The 14,724-nt window shown below is 36.8% G+C and overlaps 1 protein-coding gene across 1 annotated transcript; it reads right to left on the reverse strand.

Annotated features, from left to right (window-relative positions):
* Positions 1-12,217: 12,217 nt before the first annotated feature.
* LOC131692258 (protein I'm not dead yet-like) lies at positions 12,218-14,423 on the reverse strand. Its single transcript, XM_058979214.1, has 6 exons — positions 13,962-14,423; positions 13,841-13,908; positions 13,313-13,768; positions 12,927-13,047; positions 12,602-12,877; positions 12,218-12,548 (listed from the first exon to the last, which is right to left on the reverse strand). The coding sequence occupies exons 1-6, from the start codon at positions 14,328-14,330 to the stop codon at positions 12,270-12,272; spliced, it is 1,569 nt and encodes a 522-aa protein (XP_058835197.1). The 5' UTR covers positions 14,331-14,423; the 3' UTR covers positions 12,218-12,269.
* Between the last annotated feature and the right edge of the window lie 301 nt (positions 14,424-14,724).

Genomic DNA, 14,724 nt, shown 5'->3' on the forward strand with positions numbered 1-14,724 from the left:
GTATCAGAGGTGAATGGCGACATAAATTGGCCTCATGTTACACAATAATACAGCTTTGCCAACCTTAAGAAGATCGTGTAAAAAGAATTTTTGAGATTCTTCAGGTAAAATTCCGAAGTAAACAAATAAAAAAAACAAATTTTGTTTGTGGTTACGTATATTGTATATACGGCCACGGAAAGTTCATTTCGTACGCTATCGAAAAATCTAATCATTCGTGGAATAGCTGTGAACTAGCTCTACATAACAAAAATGCTGAAATTTAAAAACTTCACCTAGGGTAATGAGCCTATTTTCGCCCTAACCATGTGAAGCCGGTGGTAAGAGCAGCGTTAGCCATCTTTGTTCAACGCATTGGAAAGCAAAGATACTGGTGCCAATTCATACGCATTGCATCAAATGGTATTCCAAATAATTAATGAAATGGTGAGGCACCCTCCCTAATACGACTAAAATGGGCTCTTCACACTAATATGCTCGAAAACTTAACGCTTAACGTGAACGAAACAGAATGTAATGCAACATAAGTACATGGGAGAATGTATTACACAGTGCTTGAAGTGCAGGACTATAAACAGCATCATATGTCTAATACAAAAGGAGAAAAATAGATTCCGCCAACTTACCCCAGACTCCCCTAAATATAATTTAATGATAAGAACATCCATATTCTAACATCAGCATTCACCCAAAGATTTTAAAACATGCTTCTTTTCAGCTAAAATTGCACATAAAGCTAGTTTCGATACGATAAGTAATCACAAAAGACAATTTTTTTTTCGCCCAGGTGTCCAACACCGCCTTTAGGCGGGCAAAGTGTTTTACCAAAAGCCTAAACTTCCGAATTATTCCACTAAACCAATTCACATCTACAGTAAAATGCTACTAACAGGCTACTCAAAAATATTTTTTAGTTATTAAAATTTCCAAAAATAGTTAAAATTTGTTTAATGAAGATTACCACTAAACACCAAACAGTTTTTTTCCACGTTTTCATCAAATTTTCAACTTTGAGCTTCAATTGCCTTTAACAGAAAGCTACGATTATTAAAACAATGTGTGTGTGTGTAAGAAAGGTGTAGCCGTTGGGAAGAAATAGTAGTGCGGATGACAACATACAATTATGTTTTAGTAGTTTTATTTAGATTTTTAAAGAGACCGCCTAGAGGCGGTGTTGGAAACCAGAGGGTTAAGGCATAATATCAGCAATAGCAGCAGTAAATAATTTTGGCCAGGATTCGACCCCAGATACTCCTCTGTGTGTACTCGAAATAACCCAACACGTACCCGGTGGTAGCAAAACTCGAACCCGCTTAGATTCCTACAAATAAGGATACGGCCCATCTCTAACTGAAATGTATTCCTACCCTTAAGAGAGCTGTAAAAATTCTCCTGTTAAAAAAGCGTAAAACAAAGAAATTAGCATCTTCGCGCTCAAGCAAACGTACCTTACCAAATAAACAAACTGAATAAAATATTTGGTATAAACACGTTAGTCATGACATCATAAGGTAAAGTAGCATCTATTCCGGCTGATTTCAATGTCGTTTCATATTAAAGAAATATATCAACAATCCTTCTTGAGACCAACGGCTTACCTTAGTACCACCAGGCTAGATGTTGGTACCTTTACAAGAACGTATAAAACCATATGAATATCAATTGTCCGTGGAGAGACACGTGTCACCTCAACTCGGCTAGCGCATCGATCGTAAATTAAATTGGATTAAAAATGATCAACAAAACCAACATCGCACAAAAATATAAGCTTAGTTTTTTTTAAAGGACTGTCATGCTTCCGATCTACAGTATGATAGCGGTAACGACTTATTCTTGGATATAATAAACTCTAGGTGCGTGAACCAATCTATACAAGCAACACAGGTAACGGATCACCTTAATAGGCACATAAATGTTCCATGCACACCCGACGATTTCCATCCAACAAATTGGACTATAAACACGATCAACAATGTTTCCATTAGCACATCGTTACTAGTCCGTTGCCCCGTCCAGCTCTCAGCGGACGTATCCTTGATAATGCCGACCGTTGCCTAGAATTTCAAATGAGCGACGCACAATTCATGATCAATAGGAAGTGAAATGATAGTGTGGAGCCGGCAGATTTTTGTTAACAATTTAAATCTTATGCCGTGGAAGAGAATCTTGTCCGTGGCCGAAACATCGTACGATTCTATTTTTAGGATATCAAAATTGAAAAAGTCAATCAGGCCTTCACTTTTTTGACTCGAGGCAAGATCATGCATTGACCCGATTACCACAATCAAAACAGCAGACGATTACGTGTTTTTGTTTGGGCTCCTGCTGCTTGTTGTGATGATAATGCTTTCAAGGTGGTGTCTAGCTGCGCAAGCCTCCTCGTGCGTTCGGAAGTGATACTGGGTGACGTAACAATAATTTCCTCGTTCGCGGTGAATGATTTGCGACTGGCAATGACCGATTGCAACCGTTGGGGAAGTAGTCGTACTTCTTGAAGTGAACTAAGAATGGTTCCAGGGAATTTTTCTTCGACGTTTTTGTTCGCAAATAAAAATGTCAAATTAGCTGGATCAATCAGGTCAATGTAGCTGGTTTAAAACAAACTGTAATAAATTTATGAAAGATTGATGCGTGTAAATTCAATAGATGTATTTGAGATTTAGACCCCAGGTTCCAATGGATCGTCTGCATTACCCGAAAGGATCGTCTGTACTATCCGAAAGCCATGCACGCTTTCTTCACTCAATGTGACCAGACTAGTTCAATATGGAATCCAATATAACTTCAACGTATTTCACTTTTCGTGAAAAAAACCATAGAAGTTTTGTTTGGATTAACTGATAAGTTAACATGTCGACACAACTGTTCGACAGATCTTAATGCTAGTTGCAAACCCGTAGGTTGGAAATCAAAGGTCATTGAGTTTCCTCAACAAGCCGTCGCCATTCAGCTTCCATAGCAAAGGTGAAAGAACACCACTCTGAGTACGACCGCTAATACTCAACATTCACTGCCTCATTGACAAAGCAAAGAATGCGGTTATTAAGCATTGCGTTTATCTAAGTGGGTAAACGGTGAAAGAACATTAAATGCAGCTCAGCTGGGTTCAATTCCCAACCCAATTTTCTAAAGAGGTTTTTTCTCATCCGAAAAGAGGCGAATGGCCATAAGGTTTAAACGTCTGTAATAAAAATAAAAAGGACATTAAATGGTGTAGATTGAAGAGTGAAGACTGAATATGAATAATAAAACATTCTTGAGTTGCTGAAACGGTTGACTTAAACGGCAATATACCTTCGACAATTCTGCACTTTTAGTCATTAAACAATAAGTAAAATATGTGTTTTGTAACAATAATAGGTATTATAGACTTCTAAGTTCAAAATTTTCCCGAAGCTAACAGCACTTCCTTCGACTTGTTATACTATCAGTTACTTTATCGTGAAATGTATTTATCACTATTATTATTGATTATTGTCACTGCTTAGTAATCCAGTAACTTTGTTCTGATTGCGATTAAACTATTTTCAACAATTTGAGTTGGTGTGCAGCTGAAAACTGAAACCGTAGTTCTGCTGCCTAAACCACTCGCAACTTTCACTTCCGTACACTTACGTTCACATAGTTGTAGCAGTTGATCAGAACTAATCCAGCACACGCCGTTTGTCGAATCGTGAAGCAGGCATTCTAAGCTACTGAACTCAACAAAGAGATCTGATTCATCTGTACTTCCTAACTATTATATCCCCCAATTGAGCGTCTTGGAGAAGGTATCAGCAAGTCAATTATAATCGGTTCAGAATGGACAGTTTGTATTTATGATTGGTAGGTTGTATTGTGCTGAATTTGCAGCTACGTTGCCTCGACTGTCACGAAACTGGACGCTGAAATTGTAGCATTTGTAATGGATTTTTATTTATCAGACCTGTGTGTTTACTACTCGAACGGAGATTGGTTTTATTTATTTATTGAACCATAAAAAGTTCATTTGATCTGGACGAGCAATTTCTCTCTCTCTCTAAAGCGTCTCGTCTTTTGCTATCAACAGATATAACATAACCCAAATGATATGAAATAAACGCAAACATTGCTCGAATTTCTGTTGCACTGCATCAACAGGCTGCACCTCGTAATGTAATATCTACAAAACCGTATACCTAAGGCAATACTTATCATCAATTGTAAGTTAAAAATTAGCTGCGTTCTGCTTTGACAGTTGGATTTAAATGTTTTGTGTTAACTGGCGTCAATTTTGTTTTAGTTTTGATATATCGTCTAACTGGCAGCGAGTTGGAGTTAGTTACTAACGAGTGGAACACGAACCATTCAAATTCAACTTCTCTAAGTTTGGCACTTATACGCAAATTGGTGCATCCATTTTTTTCCTTTGGGAAAAATAAAGGTTGCATACTCACAGCTCTAATACCAAAACCCAAAAGTTCGTTTCCCTATACTCGTCAGTCACCCAGAGATGCTGTGCTAAACCAAGGCATAACTAGGTACCAGCCAGTTGCGTTTGGCGCAACATGTGTAGTTGTGTGAACCGTTTGGATTTAATGTTTAACTGGCATCAATTTGGTATTAGTTGGATATATTGTCTAACTGGCAGTAAGTTGGTGTCAGTTACTGACGAGTGGAACACCAAGCTTTCAAATGCAATTCCTTTAAGAATAGCCTTTCAAATTAAATTTTATAATGATTTTCGTATGATATAATCAAACGGTGCTACAGTAATTTCGTAGTTTCAAGTTCAAGTAGATCTCATCAAATGCACACAAAACAATATTTGAAAAATATTGCATACTCTCACAATCTTGATTTATAGAAAAAAAAAAATTTTCCGGCCTTGCGGCATTAAAAAATAATAGGACATTCTAACGGTATTCTTTGTTATGTTGTTTTGGGACAACAATATGGACAACAATTATTTTGCATTTTTTTCATCAAAAATTGCCTTATATTTCTATAAAGAAGTGTCTTTGTTTCAATAAAAATTTCGAGAGATCTTTTCGTTCTGCATCTAACAACCTATTGATCATGAAAGTCGGAAGAAAAATGCCAGAGTTATTATTTTTTCTCCAATTTAGAAATTTTCTCGCATGGACACTTGAAGGGTTAGTAAGGTATTGTGGCGTGCTATGAGACTTTGTAATTGTAATCTTCTGTAATTTTTCCCAATTTTATTTTTTATTATTTACTTACATTCTTTTGAATGTATACGCAATCGAGAAATAAATTGACCGTCCCCTTAAAAGATTGTGCCAGAAAGTTTCTAATTTAGAAAAAAAAATTGAATTACTTTGGCACCTTTCAATCGATTTTGATGATAAATAGGTCGTTAGATGTGGAATGGATTGCGTTTTTTTTTATTTGAACAAAAACGCTTCTTCCTGAAAATGTTGAGCAATTTCCATCTCTTCGGTGAAAAATCACAAAATAAATGTAATTTTCATATTGTCGTCCCAAAACCACACAGTATTCTTAACAAAAGAATATAGCATAACATACCGTTAGAAAGCTCTATTCTTCTCTTTTCTAGAACGATTTAAACATTGGAAGTCGTCAGAAAAATGCCAGCGTAGATGATATTTAGTGGTACAAGTCCTAAAAATATTTTTTGCTATAAATAAAGAATTTGAGTGTATACTAAATTGATCAAACGTGTTTTTGACCAGACCACAGTGGCGGATTTGCTTAAAAACCTGGCCAAAAGTCAAAAATTACATGGTAGTACTTTGGGTTCTAGTACATATATTGTGCTTCAGATGGTGCTGCCGCATGCCATTTTAAGTGAAACGCTCCAAAATTTCCATATTTGTGGTGTTGGAATATCCAAACAGTTTAAACCATCGCGTTTTGCTCATATTTTTTATCGAGTGCACGAAATATTAGTATTATTCAAATGTAGCTGGATTTTGATAAAACTGTCGGTTTCAAATGTGGAATAATGGAAAGTTATGCTGAAGGTACGTACTTTATTTATATGTATTGATGTCAAAAGATACCATTTTGTTTGTTTATAGAAAATGTCAATAACTTCCACGATTTTGTAGCAGACGGTTTCAGCACACATTTTTGCTAAATTATTGAAATACTTTTTTGTCCACGTATGTCCACTATGTTTCAAGGCAAGTTGTGTTCCTTGAACGAATTTGCCTGTTTTTGAGTAATCTTTGGTTAAGTGGAGATAGAGACGGATTATAAGATTTTCAGTTTGAAATTTAGACTCGTACTTTGAATTACTGCTGCACCTCCAAATTTGTTTGTGAGAAGCTTGTCAGTCGTAGTATGTCAGCAAGTATGACAACAAAACGTGGTTGCTTAAAACTATACCGGGAAGCAGTACAAGCATGTTCTGACCAAGTATAACGCATGCTTTTGAATGGACGCTTCATCGTAATAATGAACTTTCGTCAAATCCTCAGTCTAACAATTTAAATAAATCTATGAATCTTAGTGAATTTCACTTGTTTTCGTATTTTTGTCATATTCAGTTTTTTAGTTAATGCAATTTGCATGCAAACTTGTTGTCAATTTTCACTCCCACGTATTTCGTTGCAGAATCGGCTTATTTTTTATAATTTAAAAATAATACTATTATTCGTTCTTTGAAAAATATATGTATCGGACAGCAATTGAATAATAATCGTACAGAGAGTTGAAAAGTTTTATAACTATGTTGCATAATATTTCAAAATACATAGTTTGAAATGACTAATAACATCAATTCTCATAAAAGCTACAGCATTTAGACACCCAAATATCTTATTGCGTGCAAATCAACAAATTCTATCATTTAACTACACACAATTTAAAGTTCGATACATTATAAACTTTATTGGCATACACTAGAGTCATTAAAACCAGTCATTCGTGAATATTTACTTATATTTCTATTAAAATGTCACCAATTTTGTATCCGCCATTTTGAATTTTGTAAATCTGACATTAAAATCGTAATCTGCGCCCCAAAAAACCGTTGTATGCACCTTTTCAGGTCAATCAAAACCATTTTCGACTTTTGGCCAGCTATTTAGGTAAATCCGCCACTGTGCAGACCTACAACCTTCACTAGATCATTTGAAATGTACATTCATTTTTTTATTTTGTAGCGCTATGTTATAGAATCGCATATTAGAAGGATTGTTACTCAAAACTACACCATAAATTTCGAACTATGATTCTTCTCGTTTAATTAATTCCTATCCGTCACGCAGCGTCGATTGGAGTGGCCGGTTTGAAATCAAACCCAACGTGCTGTTTTAAAATCTGCCCAGTATAACGCACAGTTGCGGGTCTTCGAACAACACTTAAAAAGTTGTTTGAATTAGTTCTAATCACCATATTAGGATGATTTTGGGACGCGGAATGTAATTAGGGTAATTTTTTTATGTCATGCAAAATATGCAGGAAGGCCGCCAATATGGTATCCAAAATGAGCAGTTTAGATTCATAAAATCTACACGTCTGAATTTAGCTATATTAATTGACCGGAAAAGTTTTTGGATACGATGAATTGATATGTATAGTTTGGTGATTAATCTACCTGTAAGTTATACAGACAATATATTTTGCAAAAAGATTCGGATAGACATAAGTCACGTTGCTAACGAAGCTTATACGTTTTATATTTGTCTTGATATGAATAATTTTTTGAGAAATATCGCTGAAAATCAGTTGTTAAACACTAACTATTTTGTTACGAACTTTCATATTGTCATTCCTTATACGAAACCTTTTTAAGCGTTGAAATACATACCTTTACGAAGAAAGCTATCTATTAAAGTTAAATATTGCTTCATTATATCTTTTGCCATGTCCAAATAACCATAATCATTAAGCGTGTGCTTTTTTATTCCGTTCCTTTATTTGATAGGCACAAATGCGTTAGCTTGGCGGTGCTGAATTCTTTTGTTTTTTATATTTTAAATACTTATAACTAGGAGGTAACAATGTTCAGATATTTTTTTATATTGAGAGGAAGAATTCTGCAGCTACATTAAGACTTGAAATACAGTTCTATACACAAGAGTGGGGACAAAAGATTTTTTTTGAGAAATTTTAAAACAACGAATCCAATTTGATATTCAAAGGGGGGAGGAAAAGTTTTTCTCGAAATATTTTACAGTTATCTTAAAACTAAAAATATATATTGGTATACGTAAGAAAGAACAAGTTTTTATGAGAAATTTCACAGCTATCTTAAAACTAGGGATACAATTCTATTTACAAGATGGGGGACAATAGTTTTAATGAAGAATAAAAATGACAGCTATCTTAAAACTAGGAATACAGAACACAAATTTGATTTTTTTATGGAGACTTATGCTTGGTTAAGATATTCAAAAGGGGGCTTATTTTCATCAGTGTAGCAGCAGTTGTATCAAGGACAGGAGAGAGAAGGCGTATATGATGACATGGAGAGAAGAGCTGAACTTGTAACTTTCGGGCAAACGGGAGATCAGCGACACAGTGCCTTGTCAGTAGGTCGTCGAGTACCGGGTTGGCGTATGGTATTCTTCAGACCGGCGGTAACTTATCAGACCATCAAGTCACTCTCGCTTCATTTTCCTTCTATGCAGGACGATGGCGGTCGCATATTGGTACTCTGGCACTGGTTGGGTCTACAAGATAGGGAGCTTCTGGAAACGAGAAATAAGAGATAGCTGCTAAATTGGGATGTTTATCGTTTTTATAAAGATGTAAATAAGGGACATATAGGGAAGATCGCGGTTTGCCAGCATATCCCGAACTGGAACATTGAGGTGTCTACCTTGGGCCCGAAGGGAATTCTTTAAATGAGTTCTGGCGTCACAATACCTGGCGCATGCCCAGACAACGGGATCGATGTCATGATAACTTTCATTACAAGCGCACCGACTACTCTCCGTGAGCCAAATACGCCGTAAATGCGCATCCAGTGTGTAGTGGTTGGACACAAGCCGGGATATCACACATATGAAATCCCGACCCACATCCATTCCCCTGAACCAAGGTTTCGTAGATACCTTCGGGACAATAGAATGTAACCATCGTCCAAGTTCCCCATTTCTCCGCGAGTTTTGCCAACTGTCGAGTGTTCTCTGATGACAAATACTGAAAAATTCGTTGAAGCAAATCGGTCTTTCGTAGATGTCACCTTCTAAAGCGCCCACCTTTGCTAAAGAGTCGGCCTTTTCATTACCCGGGATAGAGCAATAAGAGGGGACGCAAACAAAGGTAATGTGGTAAGATTTTTCAGAAAACTTGCGCAGAGACTCCCGAAAATACGGGAATTGCTTTTTAGGCTTCACCGCACGAAGAGCCGAGGCTGTCCGAACCGACGTAAACTGAAGCAGGATCATTGAGCTTGAATGAAGCGGTGACATTATCATTGAAGATACCGATGCTAGTAGACCCATCGAGGTTTGATCCGTCGGTGTTGAACATTTTGTCGCTGTCGACTTCTCGGAATTTATTATTAAATATATTAGGGATCACTTGTGGGCATATATGATCTGGGATACCACGGGTCTCTTCTTTCATGGATGTGTCGAACAATAAAGTTGAATCAGAAGTATCAAAGAAAGGGACACAGTCGGGATTATATGAAGAAGGATTGATGCTCTGTGCTATGTAGTCGAAGTACAAGGACATAAAACGGGTTTGAGAATTAAGTTCGATGAGTCTCTCGCAGTTTTCAATCCCGCTGGTGATCAAGATGTCGCATCGGATGAGCTATCGATATGAGAGTTCCCATAATCAATTTTTCAGCGGTAGAACGCCCGCCAGCACTTCGAAACTCCTCGTATGAATCGAGTGCATGCAACCGAAGGCAATGCGCAAGCAACGATACTGGATTCTCTCCAGTTTGATGAAGTGTATGTTCGCAGCGGAGCGGAAACAGAAACACCCGTACTCCATCACCGACAATATCGCTATTTGGTATAACCTGATCAGGTCTCCTGGGTGGGCACCCCACCATGTTCCAGTTATTGTCCAGAGAAAATTGAACCTTTGTTGGAATTTCTGTTACAGATACCTACATTCCCAGGTACTTTTAGAGTCGAACCAGACCCCGAGATATTTAAATGTGAAGACCTGATTGATCGTTACACCCATTAATTGAAGCTAGAGTTGCGCCAGCTCACGCTTCCTAGAAAAGAAACCAATTCAGTTTTCTCCGTGGAGAACTCGTTACCCAGGTGGAGATCCCAAGCAGACAAATTGTCCAAAGTATCTTGCAATGGTCCTTGCAAATCGGCAGCATTGGGCCCTGTAACAGAGGCCGCCCCGTCGTACTTGATACCCAGCTGGAAGCGTGTGTTTTGTGGTAGCAATAAATTAACACTATAATTAAACCATTTGTCAGTTCTATGTATACCTACGCATCATAAACTAATATTGCGCATACTAGCCACCATGATACCAAGAGCACGTATGGTTTACATGTGCTTTTATTGCTATTATAGAGCAAATATAAAGTTAATTTAATGCCATGTTCTGTTTTATTATTCTTTATGGGTGGAATGACGTCAGGTTTACAACCAAAATTTTGATTCCGTCCAAAAAAAATTTCTTGCATTCTTTAGCTAAAAATAATTGACACGTATTTTTTGTTTTGGCTGAATATGATATTTTTTCAAGTTTATTTCATTGAACATTTTTCAATCACTTATAACTCGGAAACGATTCGATATATCGCAAAAATATTAAATAATAAAATGAGCTCACCGAAAAAACCGAACATGTCAAAACTTCAGAATGGAACTCGAAGTATTTTACGAGCTATTTCAATTATAATAGGCCTATCACTTGGCGTTTAGTGTAAAATTACATTGTTTTAAGTTTATAATTGTATTATCTCGCAAAGTATTTTGATATTCACTCCCAAATTTTTACACAATTTTTTTAAAATGATTCTTAATATTTAAATAAAATAAGTCAAATAATTGCAAATTTCGTAACAAAAAAAACATTTTAATTTTTTTTTCGGTAAAGTCATTTGAAAACACAACTTTTTTATTTAACATTTTTTTCAATCTTACGAGTCGTTTCCGAGTTATTAATGATTGTAAATTGTTCAATTTTATAGACTTCAAAAGTTAAAAAACTAATAACTTGAAAAAAATCTTATTCAGCCAAAACAAAAAATACATGTCAATTATTTTTAGCTAAAGAATGTAAGAAAACATTTTGGAAGGAATTAAAATTTTGGTTGTAAATCTCATTACACGTCACCCTTACCATTTTCTCTTCAGAATTATTATATGCGACTTGGTTTATTGTTTCAATCGTATCGATTATAGCTTAGACAACAACGGAGCTTACTTTTCGTAAATGCAAGATTCTCTATTCAAAACATACTAACAGTAAATTTCTTAAAACATTACTCATATGGAATGATTCTATTTAGATTAAAGTATTCATCAAATGCCATTAGAAGTCGACAGTTCCTCAAAGAGAAAAGAATACATAAGCAAACGAAGCGTTTCGCAAAATGACGCTGTCTAGAGCATCAGGAGTGCCGATAACAGACTTTCAGACAGTTCTACATTGGTGATTAATAATAGCATTAGTACATTGAAAATTGAACGAGTGACAAAGAATCTCCAGAGGATCGTGGAATAAAAGTTGCTTTCCGGTTATCATCAGACCTCACGGAATGATGTGACGAAAAATTGCAGATTTTGATTTATGATTTTTAAGAGGGATACGCAGGTGCCTCTGGGAATTCACTATCCCTCGCATAATTTTCAATCTTTTGTCATGAAAATTTAGGAAAATATTGTTGAAATGTTGCATAATTATATGGAAATTCATTACACAAACATTGATTGATCACTCTTTATATCGTAAACAAACAAACGGTTTTTTATTTCACCGAAAATACATCACCTTTCGCTCAAATCGTAAATTGTTCTGTAATAATGGTTTCAATAAATTCATCTGTGTTAGTGGTTTAAATTACTTCAAAATTAGTTTTGTTAGCAAATGATAATATAATTTATGTCATGTGCAAGCTACATAAATTTCAGTACCTCATCGGCACAACTCTGTGCCTCATCAGCATAGCCCTATCACTGACATTTCCTTGAAATTTTTTTGTAAGCGAAATGTTTCTTGCAAAGTGACAACAATATCAAGAAGGAATAAGAACACCACCTTCGCATGTCCCGTCTCAGGTTTTAAGGTTCAAATTAAAAAAAAAATACTACTAACAGTCAAAAAGGCTAAGGTAACTCGGTATATTTTTCTTCGTAGCTAATTATACTATTCACAACAAGTAATTATACTACAGAGCTGTTTGTTAAAAGTATTGCCCACTCAGGAAAAATCTCAATTTCTGAATACACACATGGTCCCCAGAGTGGAAATGCTATCCACAAAATAAGCAGCGCTATTATTTTTGCTCCCAATCCTGCCTTTAGGAGATCCTTCATACCGATATGACCCATCCCCGAAACAATTGCGATTGCAGGCGTTCCCACCGGAAGAATAAATGCGTGGCTAATAGCTATGGCTGATGGTAGCATCAAATACATGGGATGAATCTCAAAGGCTAGCGACTGAAAAGAAGGAATGGTAACGTAGGTTCTTCAAATAAATGAAATAATATAACCATTTCTGCTAGTATTGGTAGAAGCACACTAGATACGGCTATGTTAGATGCAAATTCCGTTAGCACCTCAGCTATGCTACATGCTAACAGTAATACTAGAAGCAGTGGCAAATCTTTGAGCGATGTCAATGACTCGCTGATCATAGTGGTCATTCCGGACACTCGGGCACCCTCCGCCAACGCAAATCCTCCACCGAGCATAAATATAAGACTCCACGGTGTTTTCTCAGCGATGTACTCCCAGGAGATGAGACCAGGCGTAGGGTTTGATGGGAGCTGATCTAGAATATAAGTAATCAATAATCACTATCATTCAAAAAACTACCTTTATGACGTTTCCTTTCCCACTTGATTGTTTCCTAAAATAGTTTAACCATTTCCAGTTATCGGGCAGAAGAAATAGTAGTATAACAAAGAGCACGGTCGGAGATGCGTCGTGAATTTTCCTGCAATGTAAATAGCATTATGTCAAACGATTTCAACAGAAAAGATGTTGCTTAGAGTTCACACAATTAATTTCGATAAGTTCTCACGATGGGCAAAAAATATAAAACATTATAACAAAACCGTTCAATATAAAATTTACAGTGATTGCATTAGTGGTGCCTGAAAGACAATACATTGGATACTATGAAGTGAAAGACTATTCAAATCTAAAGAAACTCCGAAAAAATCGTACGGTTAGAAATGTGAAATCTATCTGCTTCATACACTTCCGACAGCAGATCCGCCCAGCCTGTCACAAACCCCGGCTGTCTGGTGGAAAATACTCCAATCGATAGAACGAATAGTACCGCCACACTAATTTCGTGGCTTGACATCGGACCCAATTCTTCATATCGAGCAACTATTACAGATCGAGCGATCACTTGACCTTCAAGGCTGATCTGAGAGTTCTTGGCTGCGCTACTGTTTGGTCGGAACATTCCCATATAAACAACTTGAAGGTACACCCAAATTAGGAACATTCCCAGTAGCATCCCAGGGACATTAAATATCATAAAACGTGGAAAATCCACAAATCCTTCGTTAGGAAAATGACTTTCATAAATCTCTTTGAAGGCTAGATTTGTCCCGGAACCGAATAGAGAGCCACAGCCTCCGATGCTGGCAGCGTATGCAATTCCCATGTAATAGCAGATGGTTATGTTGCTTGGCTTAATATGCCTAAAATGAAAATTGTTACTAATTTTACAACAAATTATTATTTACAGATTCTTTGAACTACGGTAAGCTTACTCATTAGTATGATTTTTGGGTAGAACAATACTGTCAACTCCTTGTACAAACATTTGGCACAATCCTTGCTGTAAAATATGATAGAAATAGAAGCACAAACCTCAATATGCAATCCACTCACCTCTTCCAGTTCCTCCAGAACAGCCTTAACGACCGGACACATCATAGCCACTGTGGCGGTGTTCGAGATCCACATTGAAACGAACATCGTTACCAACAGCAATCCGAAATTCAAACTGCGCTGACTGCACCCAACTGACACAATCACCCTTAAAGCTATCCTTTTGTGCAAATTGCAATACTCGATAGCCAGTGCCATAATAATTCCACCCATAAACATCATGATCGTCTGCTTCATGTACATCTGACAGGTTTCATCAGTGCCTAGAATGCCCAGCAGTGGAAAGAGAACCACTGGAAGCAGGGAGGTCACCGGCAATGGAAGGGTTTCAGTCATCCAGTAGATTATCATTATCAGCGTTGCGTACATGCATCTGTAGGCTGGATTTATTTCAATTTGGAGAAAAAACGACAATAGAATAGGTATTATGACCGTCAGAAGAACTCCTACACGAACACAGTATCCAGCGCGTTGAACAGGAGTCTTGTCCATTGTCGAAGCTTTCGTTTTGAAAAAAATTCTGGCTGGGTGGTATACTTTGAACATCATGGACCAGCAACGCTCACTACGATCGAGTTAAACTAAAAATGAAATGCAATGTTTTGCTCTGAACAGTGGGTAAAAAATGGGCCTGAACAGCTCTAATATCGTTTTCGTTTTTACCTGGCACTACATCGGTGTAGCGCAAAAAAAGAGATAGACTGATTACATCCAAATTTCAATGTGTGTAGCACTGACTACACTGTTGTGTATTGCATTGACA

Source organism: Topomyia yanbarensis, chromosome 3, assembly GCF_030247195.1.
Source record: "Topomyia yanbarensis strain Yona2022 chromosome 3, ASM3024719v1, whole genome shotgun sequence".
NCBI lineage: Eukaryota > Metazoa > Arthropoda > Insecta > Diptera > Culicidae > Topomyia > Topomyia yanbarensis.